The sequence below is a fragment of the Filicampus tigris genome, chromosome 6 (genome assembly GCF_054856515.1).
Source record: "Filicampus tigris isolate MCC_2025a chromosome 6, RoL_Ftig_1.0, whole genome shotgun sequence".
NCBI lineage: Eukaryota > Metazoa > Chordata > Actinopteri > Syngnathiformes > Syngnathidae > Filicampus > Filicampus tigris.
This window is the reverse complement of record NC_141222.1, coordinates 23,347,711-23,364,762: the sequence shown is the minus strand read 5'-3', so window position 1 is coordinate 23,364,762 and position 17,052 is coordinate 23,347,711. Positions and strand designations below refer to the sequence as shown.

The 17,052-nt window shown below is 40.5% G+C and overlaps 1 protein-coding gene across 3 annotated transcripts; it reads left to right on the top strand.

Moving 5' to 3' along the window:
- Positions 1-4: 4 nt before the first annotated feature.
- Positions 5-17,022, top strand: LOC147146322 (ATP-sensitive inward rectifier potassium channel 12-like). Of its 3 annotated transcripts, none has more exons than XM_086032414.1 (4): positions 5-167; positions 6,997-7,233; positions 12,787-12,960; positions 14,111-17,022. In XM_086032414.1, the coding sequence occupies exons 3-4, from the start codon at positions 12,869-12,871 to the stop codon at positions 15,744-15,746; spliced, it is 1,728 nt and encodes a 575-aa protein (XP_085888540.1). In that variant the 5' UTR covers positions 5-167; positions 6,997-7,233; positions 12,787-12,868; the 3' UTR covers positions 15,747-17,022. The 3 variants fall into 3 exon arrangements, with proteins under 3 accessions (XP_085888540.1, XP_085888539.1, XP_085888541.1); XM_086032413.1 differs by lacking the exon at positions 5-167 and adding an exon at positions 4,174-4,511; XM_086032415.1 differs by lacking the exon at positions 5-167 and adding an exon at positions 5,664-5,682.
- The last annotated feature ends 30 nt before the right edge of the window (positions 17,023-17,052 follow it).

Genomic DNA, 17,052 nt, shown 5'->3' with positions numbered 1-17,052 from the left:
CATCATCTTTAGAAAATGGACTGACTCCTGACAGCTGTCTTATGGGGAAGGCGAGGTTGCTACACAGATGGTTGCCATGGCAGTGAATCAGCATGGAAGTGAAATAAAAGACAACGGCACCATCTGATCCTCGAACAGAGCAGACCGGTACAAACAGTATAAATTTGGTAAGGTCTTTTGTTTGAGTCTGTGCAATGACTGCCCAGTTACTGCCAAAGTAATTAAGCAGTGTAGCAAGCATTAATATTAGGAATGTCATGCACGATCCACACTATAAATAGCACTTACTTGACATTATACAGTATTACGTACACTACAATGTTGCTCATTTTTGTTTATTATGGTTGCCCTTTGCAGTGCTGTAGAATTGCAGAGAGCAAATATTTGAAACACCAATCGATTATGCAGCTGTGCTCAGTGGATAGTCCTATATGTGTACGTATTTTGTCTGTATGACACTAATAATATGAATGCATTTGGCAATGGTTAGATTTGGAGCCCGCTTAAATCATTGTTTTGGTAGGTCAGCCTTGGCCTGCAAGAAAAATGTAAACTGACATGACACAAAACTCAAATTAAAAATACATTTTGGTGGGATAAAGTGAGGAATCGTTTTTGGAAGTGGCTGAATTGACAAGTTCAACCTAATAAGTAACAGGAGGGTTGGATAATGAAATTATGTACCAACCTGTTCCATCAAGTCAAAGTATTCCAAGTGTTGAAGTCACTTTTCCTTTGGGATTTCAGCCACATGGGGGCGTCTCTGTAGAGCTAACAATACTGCGTGTGCGTGTGTGTCTGTGCAAGAGTGTGCATGAGCACATTTTTTTAAACAAAGCTCTAAAGCCCCTGAGGCAAAGGACTATAATTAAACATGTTGGCAATAGCAATTAACAGACAACTATTTTTACCTTGTGCTGGTTGTTATGCAATCCGTTGCTTAATTGCTAGAGTGTGTTTATATGTAGCAGTTAGCTCAGAAACAACTTCTACTTAAAAGTTTGTCAAATAGTACTTAACTAAACTTGCTATATTTTTGTCATATATTAATTTGGCCTGGAAACAATTTCATACTTTCAGGTTTTACCAACACAATTTGACCTGGGGAGCAAAAAGGCAATACTGTATACTGAGGACTGTAACGAATACTTCTAATACATCATTTTAGAAATCTGCAGATACCATGCCCCGAGACCAGTGATTTACATTCGCTCTCCTGTAGCACTTTAGTATGCGGTAGACAGTCATCAGGTGTGCAGCACGGAATGATCCACTTTATTTGTCCTAAAAATATCACTTACTTACAAATAATGTGTCTCCATTCATCTATCTATCCCAGTGACATATAGTGACCGGCAGAAAAATCATATGGTCCTCCACTAGATGGCAGAAAGTACAATTCAACTATTGCCATTCATGCAACAGAACACGTCGCAGCTTCACGCAACTATATCTGCTTTGTGTTCAACTAAACAGGTGCAGATTTCACACTTAGCAAGTACATTTGTGAGCAAATTGAGACAACATGATAATTATTTCAGGATTCATACTATTTATGACTTTTTGGTCCGATGGCGTACCACAAGATTTTGTAATATAAAATGTGCGCCCTGGCTTGATAAAGGTTGGAATGCACCACTGTGGGGCCTTCCCCAAAGAGTCACCTTGCCTCTTTTTTTTTTATGGTCAATTGGTCTTAGAATTGTTGGACATGTACCGGTACATGGCAGCATACTCCAAGACCATGTAATTACTATAGTCACTCCCAATGAAAAAATATACCACTTCTAATAAGTCATAGAAAGATTCTCAAAGAACGCTGTAAGCCGTGTGACATAATAAGAGCGATCTTAAACTGAGATCACCATCCAGCGTCACCTCAGTGGAGGGTCACTCACCAACACAGCACTCCTAACCCTGTTGCAACACTCAGCCTCGTCCCCCCTAAGGCTGATATTGATCGGGACCAGCGATCATGCTTGGATCCGGAACTCAGTAACTTCAACTCTTCTTTTTTTGTATCCTTTTGAACATGTATGTCATACTTCTGAATGCATAAACATCTTTAATTTTATATATATCACAAAAGGTTTTGTGTGTCCGATTGACCCCAGAAGATTCTTTTCACCATAGCAACTAGCCCTTTGTAAATCTGTCATAATACTGTATGCATTTAGAAGATCTCAACAGTTTCGCATTTTCTTAGAAGCTACAGGATCATTTTTTCTAAAAAGTCACAACTATAAATTGCAACATATGGTAAAATCAGTCAAAACCAAAATTGAAAATTTCTCTCAAAAAAAGATTTGAAAGAAAAAAAAAGGAAAGATATTTTTTAAATCAGCATCAAAATCCATTTCGGGACACATAAAACCATCCCTGATTGAAATTTGCTGTTGGCCAATGTAATTGGAATAAAATAGGTGTGGATGTTCCAGTATCAAAGCCTATTTGCCAAAGAGGAATAGAAATGCCTAATCTTAAAAAGCATGTTTGTGTCATTTCCAGTGAAGTTACATAATTAACCTAAAAATTTAGCTCAAACACAAGCAAATACTGTGTTCTTGATAACACTCAAAATGTGTTTTGCATGATTTGACTTACTAACCACAACATTACATACAGCTGTACAGCCAATACAAGAACTGTGCTGTTCTTATTAAATGTCTAGTAAACCCAATTTAGCTATATGAATCAATCAATCAATCAATCACATTTTATTTATATAGCACTTTTCATACATAAAAATGCAACTCAAAGTGCTTTAAAACATTCAAAGCAAAACATAGAATTATCTTCAATCAAAAGAAAAGATAAATTATTTAAAAGTTGTTGAAAGCCAAACTAAATATGAAGGCACAAGGGATTATATGGAACTCACAGTATGATGCCAGGACATTTCACATGAATCTAAACTACAACCACAATAATAAACATATTCTTGAATGAATTGTTATCCATCTAATAGTGTCACTGAAAACTGAAGAATAACTCTTACTTGATCTTTCCAGATTTACCCTTAAATCCCCTTAAACTGACCATTTTTCCCCTTATCAATATGTAGATGTAATTTATTTATTCTCTGGGAGCTTACATCCCCCCACCTCCCCTTCCCGCACCCCTCGGCCTGCTTTTCTAAAATCATGATGACCTGGATGAGCTCTCAAAGTGAGTAATTGGCTCTCATATCATGTGAGCTTGGGAGTCATCAAGCAGGGCCACAGAGACAGAAAATACACCAACACCCCTCATCATCTGCCTATGAAATCTAAAAATGGAGCAGAGTTACCATGATGCTATTAAGGGCTTCTAGTGGTTAATTCAATAACTGACCTTCTTTGTGAGCTTTGGGTCTGGAAGACTCATGTGTCCAACTGTCCATGTCAAGATTATTGGAGTTAACGAAAACTACAAAAATAACTCAAATTAAAATAGAAAAAAATTATTTTTGTTCACAAAATAAAATAAAAAGCAGAGCACTTAAAAAAAAGATAACTAATTGAAACAAAATTTGACCTTTATAAAACTCAAGGCTCAAAATAATTTGGTTTTCTTTGTGGAGCAGTTTTGCGCATCAATGACTTCATTTAAGGAGCAACTTTCTTCCTTATTTATTTTTTCTGCAGGCTAATCCCAGCGGTCTGAATTTAAGATTTTTTATTTAACAATTAAAAAAGACAATACATTTTCATTTGGTTTTCTTTTTAATATAATCGACAGGATATTTTTTTCTTAAATTCACACCGTGTACTGCAGCAAACTCTATTTTCTTGTAATTTGGAGAACATTATTGTGCAGACCTCAAAAGTCCAAATCAAAACTCGGGACTTTATTGTGAAAACAAACAAATAACATAACTGATATTTATACAAACATTCTTTTAATCTTACAGGCCATTCCTCTGCCTAATGATGGGCATGTCATACAGTAATTCATTTCCGGTTTCCGGTTCAGTTCAGCGTGTAGATTTTCTCCTCACAATCCAGACATTTATTAATTTGCCTGCTATTTTGCTATACAAAGTTGATTATGCTCTACTTTTAATGCGGTTCCAGCCAGACATCTGCGAAAAGTGTACTCAATCACTTAATTCCATTGTTGAACGCCCTAGCTGTCAATCTTACATTAGCTAAAAAATTAGCATGGCTTGTGGTTGACTGGACTGTGCTTCCAGCGGGGGAAGAGGAGGGGCTCTTCCTTCTGCTTCGACAGAAAAATAAAGTTTCAACATTGCTAGTCACTCAAGTGACCAGTGATTGTGTTATGACTTTCAGCAGCTCTCAACAAGTCACTGACCACACGCCAACTTCCTCACCCTCCATTCTCCACTTTTGCTCCTTTTTGGCTCATTGCTCACAGACCGCAATGATATTGCCCAACATTGTTTTTATTTCACCACACTGTGTGTGTGTGTGTGTCTGTCTGTGCTTGTGCTGCTGCGTGGGGCGGAGTAAATAGGACCAACTCTACAACGTAGCCGCATGAGTAGCAAGCTTGGTCCTGGCTAGCTGGTAAGTAGCTACTCGAACCCTCCGACTACCCGCAACAGGTGTTGTGAAAGACGCACCTGCGTCCAGTGAAACGTTTTGGAACAACGGTTCATTGTTAGTTTTGCTATTCAATGTGTTTTGATGAGTTGGAAAATGCAAAATTTTCCTCGCAAACTGCGATGCAACACCGCTTAATTAGAGCTTTGAACTGAAACCAACTAAATATAGCGAAAATATCCGTAGTTTTTGTCTCTGTCAATTAATGTCATACATGACATTTCAAGGTTTATTAGAAATATATTTATTTCATTAGTGCTGTTCGGCCATGCAGAAAGTGGAAGTTGTTTTTTGTTTCCTACTACAGATAGGGTCACTTCCTTGATATGTTTCTACCATCACAGTATGTTGAATAAACAATGACGTGCAACCCACTTTCGTTGCTCCTGTGTAAGTGCTGCACATGTTTTGGAATAACTGATTGTAAAACATTGTGTCTGCGATTGGCTGGCAACCAGTTCAGGGTGTAGCCCGCCTATTGCCCGAAGACAGCAGGGATAGGCTCCAGCATGCCCGCGACCCTTGTGAGGATAAGCGGATTGGATCATGGATGGATGGAAAAACAATGTGTGCATAAATCATCAAGCTGCGAAAAAACAGTAACAACTATTAGCTTCATTCAAACGTGTTACTTGGACATCGTGTTCCTTGGACGGCGAGTTCATCTCAGCCCACTCATTCCTTTTGTCAGCCCACGCGGGCGAACCTCTGACCTCCGGCCCTTAGCCCACGCTTCTGGGCACTGTAATACATAATGCCCCCTATGCACCTAAACGCCCACCAGTTGTTTCACCAAACTAAAAAGAATGCAGTTTTAAAAATAAACTGCGCGGCGGGAGAGTATGTGTATTTATATGCGTGAGAACGGCAAAGATACAGTTCCCATGGAAACTAAAAAGTTTGGTCTGGTTTGCAATAATGTTTCAAAGCAAAACATAGCCTCAAAGCAACGTGTACGTACTGTTCATGACATGGGCTAATCAATTTGTTCATGCAAATTTTTGCACACAGTTGATGTGTTTGTTTGTTTGTTTGGTTGGTTTTTTTGACAGAGTCTAACAACACTGCAGTGCTATGGAGACCTTGCGGACCAGAGAATTACTGTCTCACTCCCCTAAAAAGTGCATGTCCCAAAGTGAGCTCACTCAGTTTCACTTGAAAACCATTAAGATTTGTGTAATCATCAGCACAAATGACTGTTACGTAACCCCCGTTTAATCAGCGCATAATGTCAACTAACTTAATCACTCCTATTGGCACTGGCCTGCATCTGAGGTCAACTTGGGGAGGGCTCACTGTCGTGAAGCAGCAGCTTCTGTGCAGTTATCTTGAAAGTATGGGACAGTCCCAAGAATTGGAATGACGACTTCATGTTATTATTTTTTAATCGATGTTTGAAATGAATTTCTAAATTGGATGCTCGCTTCCCCCTTAGTTGTCACACTCATTTCTGCAGCCACCATCATGAGTTACAGCATCAATAAAGACTTTGAAAGATGAAGTATACAGGCCATATCACAAGATGCAAAAGACTCATCAGCAAAAAGAATCAAAAGGCCAGATTGGGTTTTTCAAAGAAGTACAGAGATGAGCCACAAAGTTTTATGGACCGATGAGGCCAATATTAACCAAATATTGAACTTATTTAGGTAAAGTTTTTATTGAACTTTTATGTGCAGTAAGTACATGGTAATTGAACCTTTACTTTTTTTTTTTTTACATTTTTTTCCCTTAAACTCTTCGATTTTTGCTTTTAGCAGTTTTTCTTACATTTTGACTTCATGCGAATGAATGATTAATGTTTTTCATGCAATATAACGACGTAATTTTTGTTTAATGTATTTTTTTCTCATCGTAAAAACCTTAGTCTCGCATACAATTTTTTTCTTATAATATTTCAACTTTATTCCCTCATTGAATTAAGAATTGTCTTTTTTCGTCTGCTACTACAACACAATACTTCAATCTCTGTTGTTTTTGATAAATATTTAGGTCTACCGCACTCCTGTGCTTTAATGCTGGTTAAAAATGGTACTTGGACAGCCATTTATCTTTTTGTGTATTAGTACAAAACATTCGAGAACCACTGATATAGATAATGGAGAGATGGTAGGTAAAACAAAAAATACAAAAATCTATTCATTTTTTGTGACCACAAACCATTTAGCTTTAAGCTTGCCATACTTCCTCCTTCTGCCTTTCAGCTTGAAGTTTAAATGACTGAAAATATTTAGAATAAAATGGCAAACATCACATTTACTCTCAACTGCTGCATGTGTGTTTTTTCCCTCCAAATCATGACAAAACAAGCCCTCTCAATGTCGGGATTCTTTTATATTTCCATACAATGGGCAAAACAATAGCAAATATAAATAGGAAGATAATCATACCTCTCTCTCTCTCTCTCCCCCCCCCCCCCCCCTCCCCGCACTATCTCACACATACACAGGCGCACAGGCAAGCACAGATCGAGGCAGATGCACAAGCGAGGCAGCAGTGAAACGCTTCACCGCAATGGAGCAACGATGACCAAACTCAGATTGGAGATCTTTACAAGTTTGTGCAAGACCAAGCGCACAAAAAGAAGTTGCGTAAATATTAGAGGGAGGCGAGAAGTGAGCTGCGACCCGACTCAGGATGAAGTCAACGACAGTCTTCCAATGATTCACACTGCCGGCACACCAAGGTGAGTGTCACTGTTTACTTGGCGTCCGGTTGACTTTGAAATATGATCAACATGTTCATGGTAAGATAAATGCTGATTAATTTGCTTTGGCAACAAGAATGTTACCTTGCCTACTTCATTCATCTGACTTTTGATCCAAAGGCAAAACTATACAACCATTTTGAATCCCTATTCAAACTCAAATAATATAACGGAAAGGCTCAGAAACACGCGGATCAATAGTTCAACAAAACGTTCATCTGGCTGAGTAAGTCGACTGTAAAAACATGTGGCCAGTGTAAACATAGTGAGGGGAAAATTTCTGAATGGACGTAATCATTTTCCAGTTTAGGGACGAGTTGGGGCTCGTCAACCAATAACCGCCCCTCCCCTTGGCGCCTGTCGATTGTTCCTGCAGGCCGTGCATTGATTTTCAGCACTGGACAGCTCCTGTGGCCTCAATCAGACCCACATACGTCACACATGCTGCTTGGTCTGCAAGCTGCCTCATCATAACTTGTGCCTGCATACTTTGAGCCATTGATTGCAGTCGATGGTGGAAACTTCGGTGTCATTTTCAACTGTGTCAGTTATGTCAGTTCCAAAACTTCCAGGCAAGGATTCCTAATGAATTACCTGTGTGAGGAAAATGTACTTAAAAAGAAAAAAAAAGTCATCCAAAGACAATTTTTGGAGTCCCACAAAAAGGTATTTTTCCTTTAATGACTTGTTCAAAGATGGCTACTATTGTATTTAGAGAGTATTGAATTAGAATATTGTTCATTTGAACATTTTTAATATGCCAGATTTTGATTGGAGTTCTCCTGCTCTACTTTCTTTGCCCATGTACATGTGGCATACACGCATCTTGGACCACAGCATTAAAACCATTTAAGATGCTTTCAAAGTCACAGTTTGATTGCATAGTTTACAGTAAATGTGCACAACAAAAGTACACTAAGGATGTATTTCTACGATAACGTCATCGATTTAGTTATTTTTGAGGAATTTAATTGTAGCTTGTCCTGGAGTTGGGATGTAGAACACAAAGGAAATGATGCTGTTCTGTATGTTTTATTTTTTTGTGATTATTATCTATTGTTTATGTCAGGGGCATTCTGGGTTTTTAAAAGAATCACAGTGTTGCATAAAGTGATCCAAACTGCTCTGTATTTTGATCCTGCTTTTGAACAAATTGTCTTTTTTCACACTTTCATTCTCTTTTTTTTTTAATTTTTTTTTTTAGTAAATACCATTAGATGCAGTAACATCCTCTGATGTCATAATCTCTTCATCTTAATCTCTATTGTCTTCTTTTCCCCTTTACACTTTGTAAAACCTGCAAACTTTGCTCACAAATGCTCTTTCACTCACATTCTTTTTTGTCTTCAACTCTCCTTCTTCTCTTTGTTTACCCGTCTGATCACGTCATTAGATCTCAGATTGCAGCGCACAGTTCAGGCCGGGTCTTGCGGCAGCCACCTTTCATATTGTTGTTTGGACTGAGAGATTAAGAGGCATAGTAATCTGGTATTCGACCAGGGCTTTCTCCATCTTTTGCCTTGCATGAGATTATGTTGGTTTCGCTGACATGTTTGAATAAGGCTGACGTCAAGCGTGAGGGATCTTCTCCCGGTGAATCTCGATTAGATCACGTGGCTGCCGATTCATGTAATGTGCTGCGGTTTCACTTCTGTTCGGTTTGTTCAGCCACTACTTGCTTTGAATGGATACTGTCCGAATTGGAAAGTTTTTATTCCCGCTCTTCTTTGCAATGCTGTAGAGCTATTTCTAATATTTTACCCTAGATACAAACTCGTATTTAAGCATGTTGTCCAATCAATCAAAGAAAGTATTATTATATTTGGCTGCATTGCTTAATTCATTAGATATTCAAGATTCCGGTAAGAGTTTCTACCTTCCAAAAATGAGTAATACAAGTACACAAACACACCCACAACACAGGCATTTTGCCTCATCAAGGGAAGAGAAATGTTACTATGGCAACGGACAGTACAATAAAGCACAAACACTAATTGCTGAAAATCTCCATGAGGGATCAATTCATGCTTTAAATAATATATGTTTGAATAAACATATGCACATACATAAAGTGTCTTGCCCTGACTTCAACTGAATGAAGCTAAAATGGAACAAATTTGAGATTATTTTCCGGCGATGACAGATACACAGTGTTAAAGTTCATCGGCGGGACAGTAGCTTGACAAAAATGAAGAAACCAGTTCTGAACCCGGTTAGCTAACTTTAGTTGCGTGCTATCGGCAAAATATTTTTTGGTTTGTTTTGAAAGGAGAGTCTAAGTGGAGCAGAAAATACGATTGCGAAAATTCGTTAACACGGGCAGATACTTAAAGTGGAAGTCAACCAAATCATATTTTTTTTCCAAGAATGTGTTCTACGCAAGCCCATTTGTTGAAACAAGGCATTCTGATAAATATTGCACTTGTGGAATAAGAGTTAATCCACCCGTTTTTAGCCATCTCTGGGGGCGGCCCTTTTGTAATTTCTGTCGACTGAAAATGACATTACAACTGCTCAGGGCTCATGTAACGACCAATCACGGCTGACCTGTTTTCTGAAGCTGAGCCGTGATTTGGTTGTTACCTGGGCGCTTATCAGTTGTGATGTCATTTTCAGTCGACAGAAATGACAAAATGGCCGCCCCCGGACATGGCTAAAAACGGGTGGCTTTTGCTGCTTCACATTGGACAAACACAATATTAATCACAATGCTGTGTTTCAACTAGAGGGCGTGCTGGGAACATATTCTTGAAAAAAATATGTTTGGGTTGATTTCCACTTGAATGAATTTACATGTTGATCCCTTTGTTTTTGTTGTATACCGAAGATATTTCGATTTCAGATCAAAAAATGAATATGAGACAAAAATGTAGAATTTCCATCTTTTATTTCCTGGTATTTACATGTAGATGTGTGAAGCAACTCAGTGGCGCCACTCACTTTTCAAGTAAGCGAAATTATTGCAACTAACATTTTTAAATGGACTTAAAGTGAATAACATTTCATATTTGGTGGCATAACCCCAGTAATAAATAACTGCACCAATTCTGACTTCACCGGACTGCTGCATTCTTCATTTGAAAAGATTTTCTAGGCCTTCACTGCAGCCTCTTTCAGTTCTTGTTTATTTCTAGGGGGTTTCTCCCTTCCGTCGCCTCTTCCGGAGGTAAAATGGATGCTCTATTGGGTTAAAGTCTGCTGGTTGACTTGGCCAGTCTCAGACCTTCCATTTTTCCCCCTGATGAAGTCCTTTGTTGTGTTGGCAGTGTGTTTTGCTCATTTTCTTCTTGCGTGATGAAGCTTCTCTCAATTAATTTGGATACATTTTTCTGTAAATTGACAGACAAAATGTTTTTTTTTTTTTTTTTTTTTTTTAAAGATTTCAGAATTCATTCTGCTGCGACCATCATGAGTTACATCATCAATAAAGACTTTGACAGAAGACATATACAAGCCATAAAAAATTTTTCAAACCATTCGGCAAAAAAAAATCGGAAGGCCATATTGGATTTTGCAAAGAAGTATGGAGATGAGCCACAAAAGTTTTATGGACTCATGAGACCAAGATGAACATCAAACAAAGTGATGAAAGGTCCAAAAGTAAAACGTTTGCCTCACAGTTCTGAGGTTGCGGGTTCAATTCTAAGCCTAAAAAAACATGCATGAAAGGTTGAATGAACACTAAATTGTAAATAGGCGTAAATATGATTGTGAGCGGTCTGCTTCAGAAAACAGCTGAGCTATGATTGGTCGTTATCTGAGCCTTGAGGGTCTGTGATGTCATTTTGACCAAATGCCCGCCCCCTGAGATGGCTAAAAACGGGTGGATTTTGCTGCTTAACTCATATTTCATATTAATCATATTGCTTTTTTTCCAACTAGTGGTCCTGCCTGTATAGAACATATTCTTGAAAAAAAATTGTTTGGGTTGACTCCCCCTTTAAGAACTTTGTCAGGAAAATTCATGTAGAGGACATTTTCCTCCAGATGCCCGAGTCGTCGTGTTGACGTCATCCTCCTGTTTCGGGATTATCCTGTTGAAAATCACTCGGGATCCGGCCAATCAGCAGCCAGTTGGCGACATCTGTCCTTGCTGCAACGGGGAAAGAAGTCTGGAAGCGTCACACACATTACATGACACTAAATCCCATCAAGATGTGTACTCGAGAGTCCCTGAATGGTTTTTGCGCGCATCGGAGATTGTTCGCTGTTGATTCCGCGCGGCTATCGAACAAAGGCTTTTCAACTGCAGTCGATGGAAATATTCCCAAGACCATCCATTATCTTGCTTTAACACAACGCACTCATGTCAAAGTGATTCCCAAAGCACCGTTGCCCTTTACGATTGCATGCGATTGACCTGCTATCGGTTACGCAACACGGTGCTTTTTGGTTCTGCTGCTTCTGACATAATAAGCCGAGCAAAATCACCCCGCAACCTTGTCATCGGTCCAACCAGCAGATCAATTGTTCCTCTAACAGTAGATTACCACTGATTCATGTCTTTTTTAGACCTTTGTCCCCAGTGACGCCCAACCCCTGGTTGGCCTGAAGCTCCCTAAGGCTAACCACTAGAAAGAACCTGATCAATATGCTTTCATTACACAAAACTGTCTGCCCCGTGCATTAGCGCAAGGCCAAATGCTTGATTTTTTTTTTTTTTTTTTTGTCATTTGGATGTTTGGATGTTTTGGAAGCCATCAAAAGTGAGACACAAATTGGATTTCCCGCAGGAACATGAGCACAACAGTCCCTGTCTAAGATCCATTCAACTCAATCCATTGCCTTAAACGCAACATTTTGCCATAAAGTAAATCAGGAATATTTATAATAATAGAATATTTCTTTATTTTAAAAAGTGGCCAATTGTCACTCAAAAGATTTCACTCAATTTTTGTACAAAGTTCTACTGAATTCTCATGAGACCAGAGTGAGCATGTTGCGAGGTCATTATAGTTAACCAAAACTAATAACTAAAACTAAAGTTGAAAAAAAGTTCATTAACGAAGTAACTGAAAGTACATGAAAAAACATAACTATTATTATAGCGGGATTTTTTTTTTTTTTTTTGTCTTTGTCAATTCAATATCTCATACATGAGCTTTCAGGGTTTATTTTAATTTATTTTATTCATTTAATTAATTTTATTTTATTCTTTATTTCAGTTCATTTGACTAATTTCGCTATTTGTTTATGTCCGTATAGAACAAGGAAGGTCAAACAGTCATTTAAGAATTGTAGTTTACTTTACTTAATTACACTGCACCCATTGTTACACTCAACAAACTACTCCATACATTAAAAAACTAAAGCTAATACTAAATCTAACAAGAACTCAACTAAAACATAAAAACTAATAAAAACTAACAAACTTGCTATAAAAAAAAAACAATTAAAACTCACTTAATTTTAAAAATCTAAACGAAATAAAAAGAATTTGAAAAATCCCAAATTGTACACCCTGGTATGTTGTGGCAAATTGTGTTGTAATTTATTTATTTATATATTTTTTTGCTTTCTTTGTCTTCTCAGAAAATGTCATGAGAAGATGCTGGTCACAAATGCAAGACCGACCTGAGCTCGTACTGCATCTCAGTCCAGCAACAGTATTTTCATGGTTGGAACTGCCCGTCCCAACCTTCATTACTGCCCTTGCAGACATAGACTGATGATCACCATTGCCATGGGAGCAGTGCGAGTCAACAGGTAAGACAAACTTGAAAAAGTAGAATGGGTACCGGTACTTGTAAAATTCTGATATATTGTTTAGCCTTTTTTTTTTTTTTAATGAGGTGTAATGTAGGGGCTCCAACTTTTTAAGAGTTTTTTTTTTTTTTTCATACAAATATTTACTGTAGTTATGACTACTACTGGATCGAGTTGGAAATACGGGTTAGGTTGCCGTAGGGACAGAGCTGATTGTAGATGTGGAAAGATGCATGTGACACTCACAACCGTGAATGCATACAGCAGTTCATTTTTTTTTCAATAATATGTACTATGCAAGCCCACTAGTTGAAGCAAGGCATTCTGATAAATATTGCGTTTGTGGAATAAGAGTTAAGCCACCCATTTTTAGCCATCTCTGGGGGCGGCCATTTTGTCACTTCTGTCGATTGAAAATGACATCAAAACTGCCTGTTTTCTGAAACTGAGCCGTGATTGGTCGTTACCTGAGCTCTGAGCAGTTGTGATGTCATTTTCAATTGACGGAAATGACAAAATGGCAGCCCCCAGAGATGGCTAAAAATGAGGGAATTTTGCTGCTTAACTCATCTTCCACAAACGCAATATTAATCAGAATGCCGTGTTTCAACTAGTGGGCCTGCTGGGAACATACTCTTGAAAAAAAATATGTTTGGGTTGATTTCCCTCTTTAATGTTAGTTAGCATTAGACGCATATTATCGTTTTACTCACGATTATGACTTCAGTAAAGCTCAGCGCTTTGTGGGCTGTGGCTAGCCGCGGCAGGGATCTCCGGGACACTCCATTACTTCAACACGTCGCGCAGTCTTCTTTGCAAAACACAATCTTATTGCAAGTGTTGCCCTAATGTGACTGTTCATTTATTTTAACAACGATAAGATTTCGTCGGTATCCGGCAGTTTCTTCTTCGGGTCAGCAGACGGAGCATTGAAACGGGCAACCGAAATTTAAAAACGTATTCCGGGAGAATCGGAACGTCAGTCCAGTCGATTCGCAAGCTTTGATGCCCAACTTACTTCGGCTTCAGCTTCCCTATGACAGGATAAGCTGCTGGAAAGTGACGGCAGACTCTTTGCAACACAACGGAAACTTTGGGCGAGACGTTCAAACGTTCAGTGTTCACAAGGATACGCACTCCTGTTTTCCAGATACAGCATTGTTGCCACAGACGAAGATGCCCTGAAGATCTCAGCCTTGGGCCTCCACAATGGCCACAGTCCTCTGACTCAGCAGACCCTGACGGGGTCGTGCACGCAGGCCGAGGACGAAGGAGTCGGAAAATATCCGGCGGGCGAAGAAGGACGGGGGGCTCTCTCCCTCAGAGTGACGGACGACTCAAGGGTCCACAACAGCTGCCGGGCTTCGCCGTCGTGTCGGCACGCCGCCTTCGACCCGGGCACCGGTCGCCCGCGCAGCCGATTTGTGAAGAAGAACGGCCAGTGTAACGTGGTCTTCGATAACATGGAGGATAAGCAACGTCGCTACCTGGCGGACATCTTTACCACCTGCGTGGACATACGCTGGCGCTACCTGCTGCTCATCTTCACCGCCACCTTCCTTTTGTCTTGGTTGTTTTTTGGCCTGGTCTTCTGGGGAGTGGCGCTGGCTCATGGAGACTTTGACCTTCGCTTCCCTGCGAAGGAAGGAGACTCCCAGAGCAAGGCAGAGGACAGGCAGGACAAGTGGCGGCCATGTATCCTGCACATCCAAGGCTTTATCGGGGCATTCCTCTTCTCCATAGAAACACAAACCACCATTGGTTACGGCTTCCGCTGCGTCACCGAAGAATGCCCCGTGGCTGTTTTGACCGTGGTGGTGCAGTCCATCGTGGGCTGTATTATCGACTCCTTCATGATAGGCACCATCATGGCCAAGATGGTGCGTCCCAAGAAACGGGCCCAGACGCTGCTGTTCTCGCATCACGCCGTCGTCGCCTTGCGGGACGGGAAGCTGTGCCTCATGTGGCGCCTGGGGAACATGCGCAAGAGCCACATTGTGGAGGCGCACGTGCGAGCGCAGCTCATTAAGCCCAAAGTGACGGCGGAGGGCGAGTACCTTCCCTTGGAGCAGACGGACATCGACGTGGGCTACGATGACGGCCTGGATCGGTTGTTCCTGGTGTCGCCGCTCGTGGTGGTCCACGAGATCAATAAGACCAGTCCTCTGTATGACCTGAGCAGCGGCGACCTTCAGAAGGAAGACTTTGAGATCGTGGTCATCCTGGAAGGCATGGTCGAGGCCACGGCGATGACCACTCAGGCCCGCAGCTCCTATTTGGCCAAGGAGATCTTGTGGGGTCACCGCTTTGAACCGGTGGTCTTCGAGAAGGGGAACCGCTACCACGTGGACTACTCCCGCTTCCACAAGACATACGAAGTGCCAACGACACCACGCTGCAGCGCCAGGGAGCTGGGTCAAAAGGAAGGGAACGGACGGCCGCCCTCGTCCTCCACTTCCAGTTTCTCGCGGTCGCCATCCCCCTTTGCTCCCAGGGCGGCACGCCACCTCCTCGGCCTGCACTCGCCCAGCGCTTTCTGTTACGAGAACGAGGTTGCGCTTTGTTGCGGCGACGACGACGAAGAGGAAGCGGAGGCGGGCGGCCCGCGGGTTGCATGTGACCGAGCGGCGAGTTTGCAAGACGAACTTGCCGTGGGTTTCAAGGAGACATTCGTAAAGGAGCAGACGGTGGAGATGCTCTGCGTGCTGGACACCGAGAACCAGATGGGTCTGGACAAACTGCAGCCCGGTCTACCTTTATACATCAGTCGGGAGTCTGGGGTCTGAAGCCAATGGCAAGCGAAAGACGAACCTTCTCTTTAAGCGCATCCAACCAAAAGTATTGCACTAATGGTGAATTCAAAGATTCAATTCACTTTTTGAACTTGACATGCGATGATAAGGAAGGGTAGTTTTTCCAGGTGTGTTATACGCTTGTGTCCCGGCTGTCTCCGGTTTCTGGAATTGTACATTTTCACAGGCATTGACTGATTGAGGCATTGATTCACCTCCTCCAACAAGCTCATCTCAAAGACTTCCTTGTTTTAGTCACTACAACCTGTGTTTGATCTATGAGGGAATCAAGCTTTTGTTCTTGATTTCACTTTTTGTAAATATAGTGTGCTTTTATTTCAATATGGAACTGATCAATTTAGTTCAGATTCATACATCAGATACAGATGCTAGAAATATGACGTTAGGGTGCTATCACACCTGTATAGTTCACTTTCTCCTGTGCGAATCAGTCAATGGGTTTGTAAACTCCGTCCTTGGTTTCCCTCCTTTTTCGATTACTTTTCATACGGTAATAAAAAAAAACCTGAATAATTCAAAGCAACTTAAAATACATCACAACAAATCAAGTGACTTCAAGCAAGTTATTTTTTGTTCAGCGGCGGGCACAGGGTTCTAAGCGGGCACAAGGTTCGGTGTGCGTGCTAAAGACGTTTTCAGGAAGTCATCGGTTAACAAGCTCCGCTTAAGTTAGCATTAGCAAACCACGCCGAAGTTTGTATTGCCCGGTTGATTAGTTCCACTCAAGAGTTACCGTGTTCATATTTGAGAAAAGGAACTGCACTGAGGGGTGGGGTAAAAAAGGGCGCTCTGTTGAAAGCAACTATCGTCAAGAGCTATTTCGTCGAAAGTTTGACTGCCAAAATCAGACATTTTTATATAAGTCCTCCACCCATTTCGTGTGGTCTCTGCTTGTTTGACATCCATGGTATCATTCATACTTACATACAACACACATACTATCAAACAAAATCACACCAGAGTTCATTTTTAATGGAACGAAACCTATTTTGTGTTCAAATGTAAACAAGGAAGCATGAAACATTTATTCTCACAGTTTAAACATTATTTCCTTCTTTTAACATCACAAAAAGGAGATGTCATAATTTGCAACAGCAGAAAAAAAATGTTAAGATAATACCTGTAAAACATGTACTGTACAGAAGAGGAAAATGCACTTTATTCTTCTTTTATCAGTAGATACAAACACAGTGTGTTGTTTTGTATGATCAAAAACACCTAATAAAAACAATTTTCACTGTTGCAGTAATTATATGAATTGTCTTTGCTTGCGCATTTT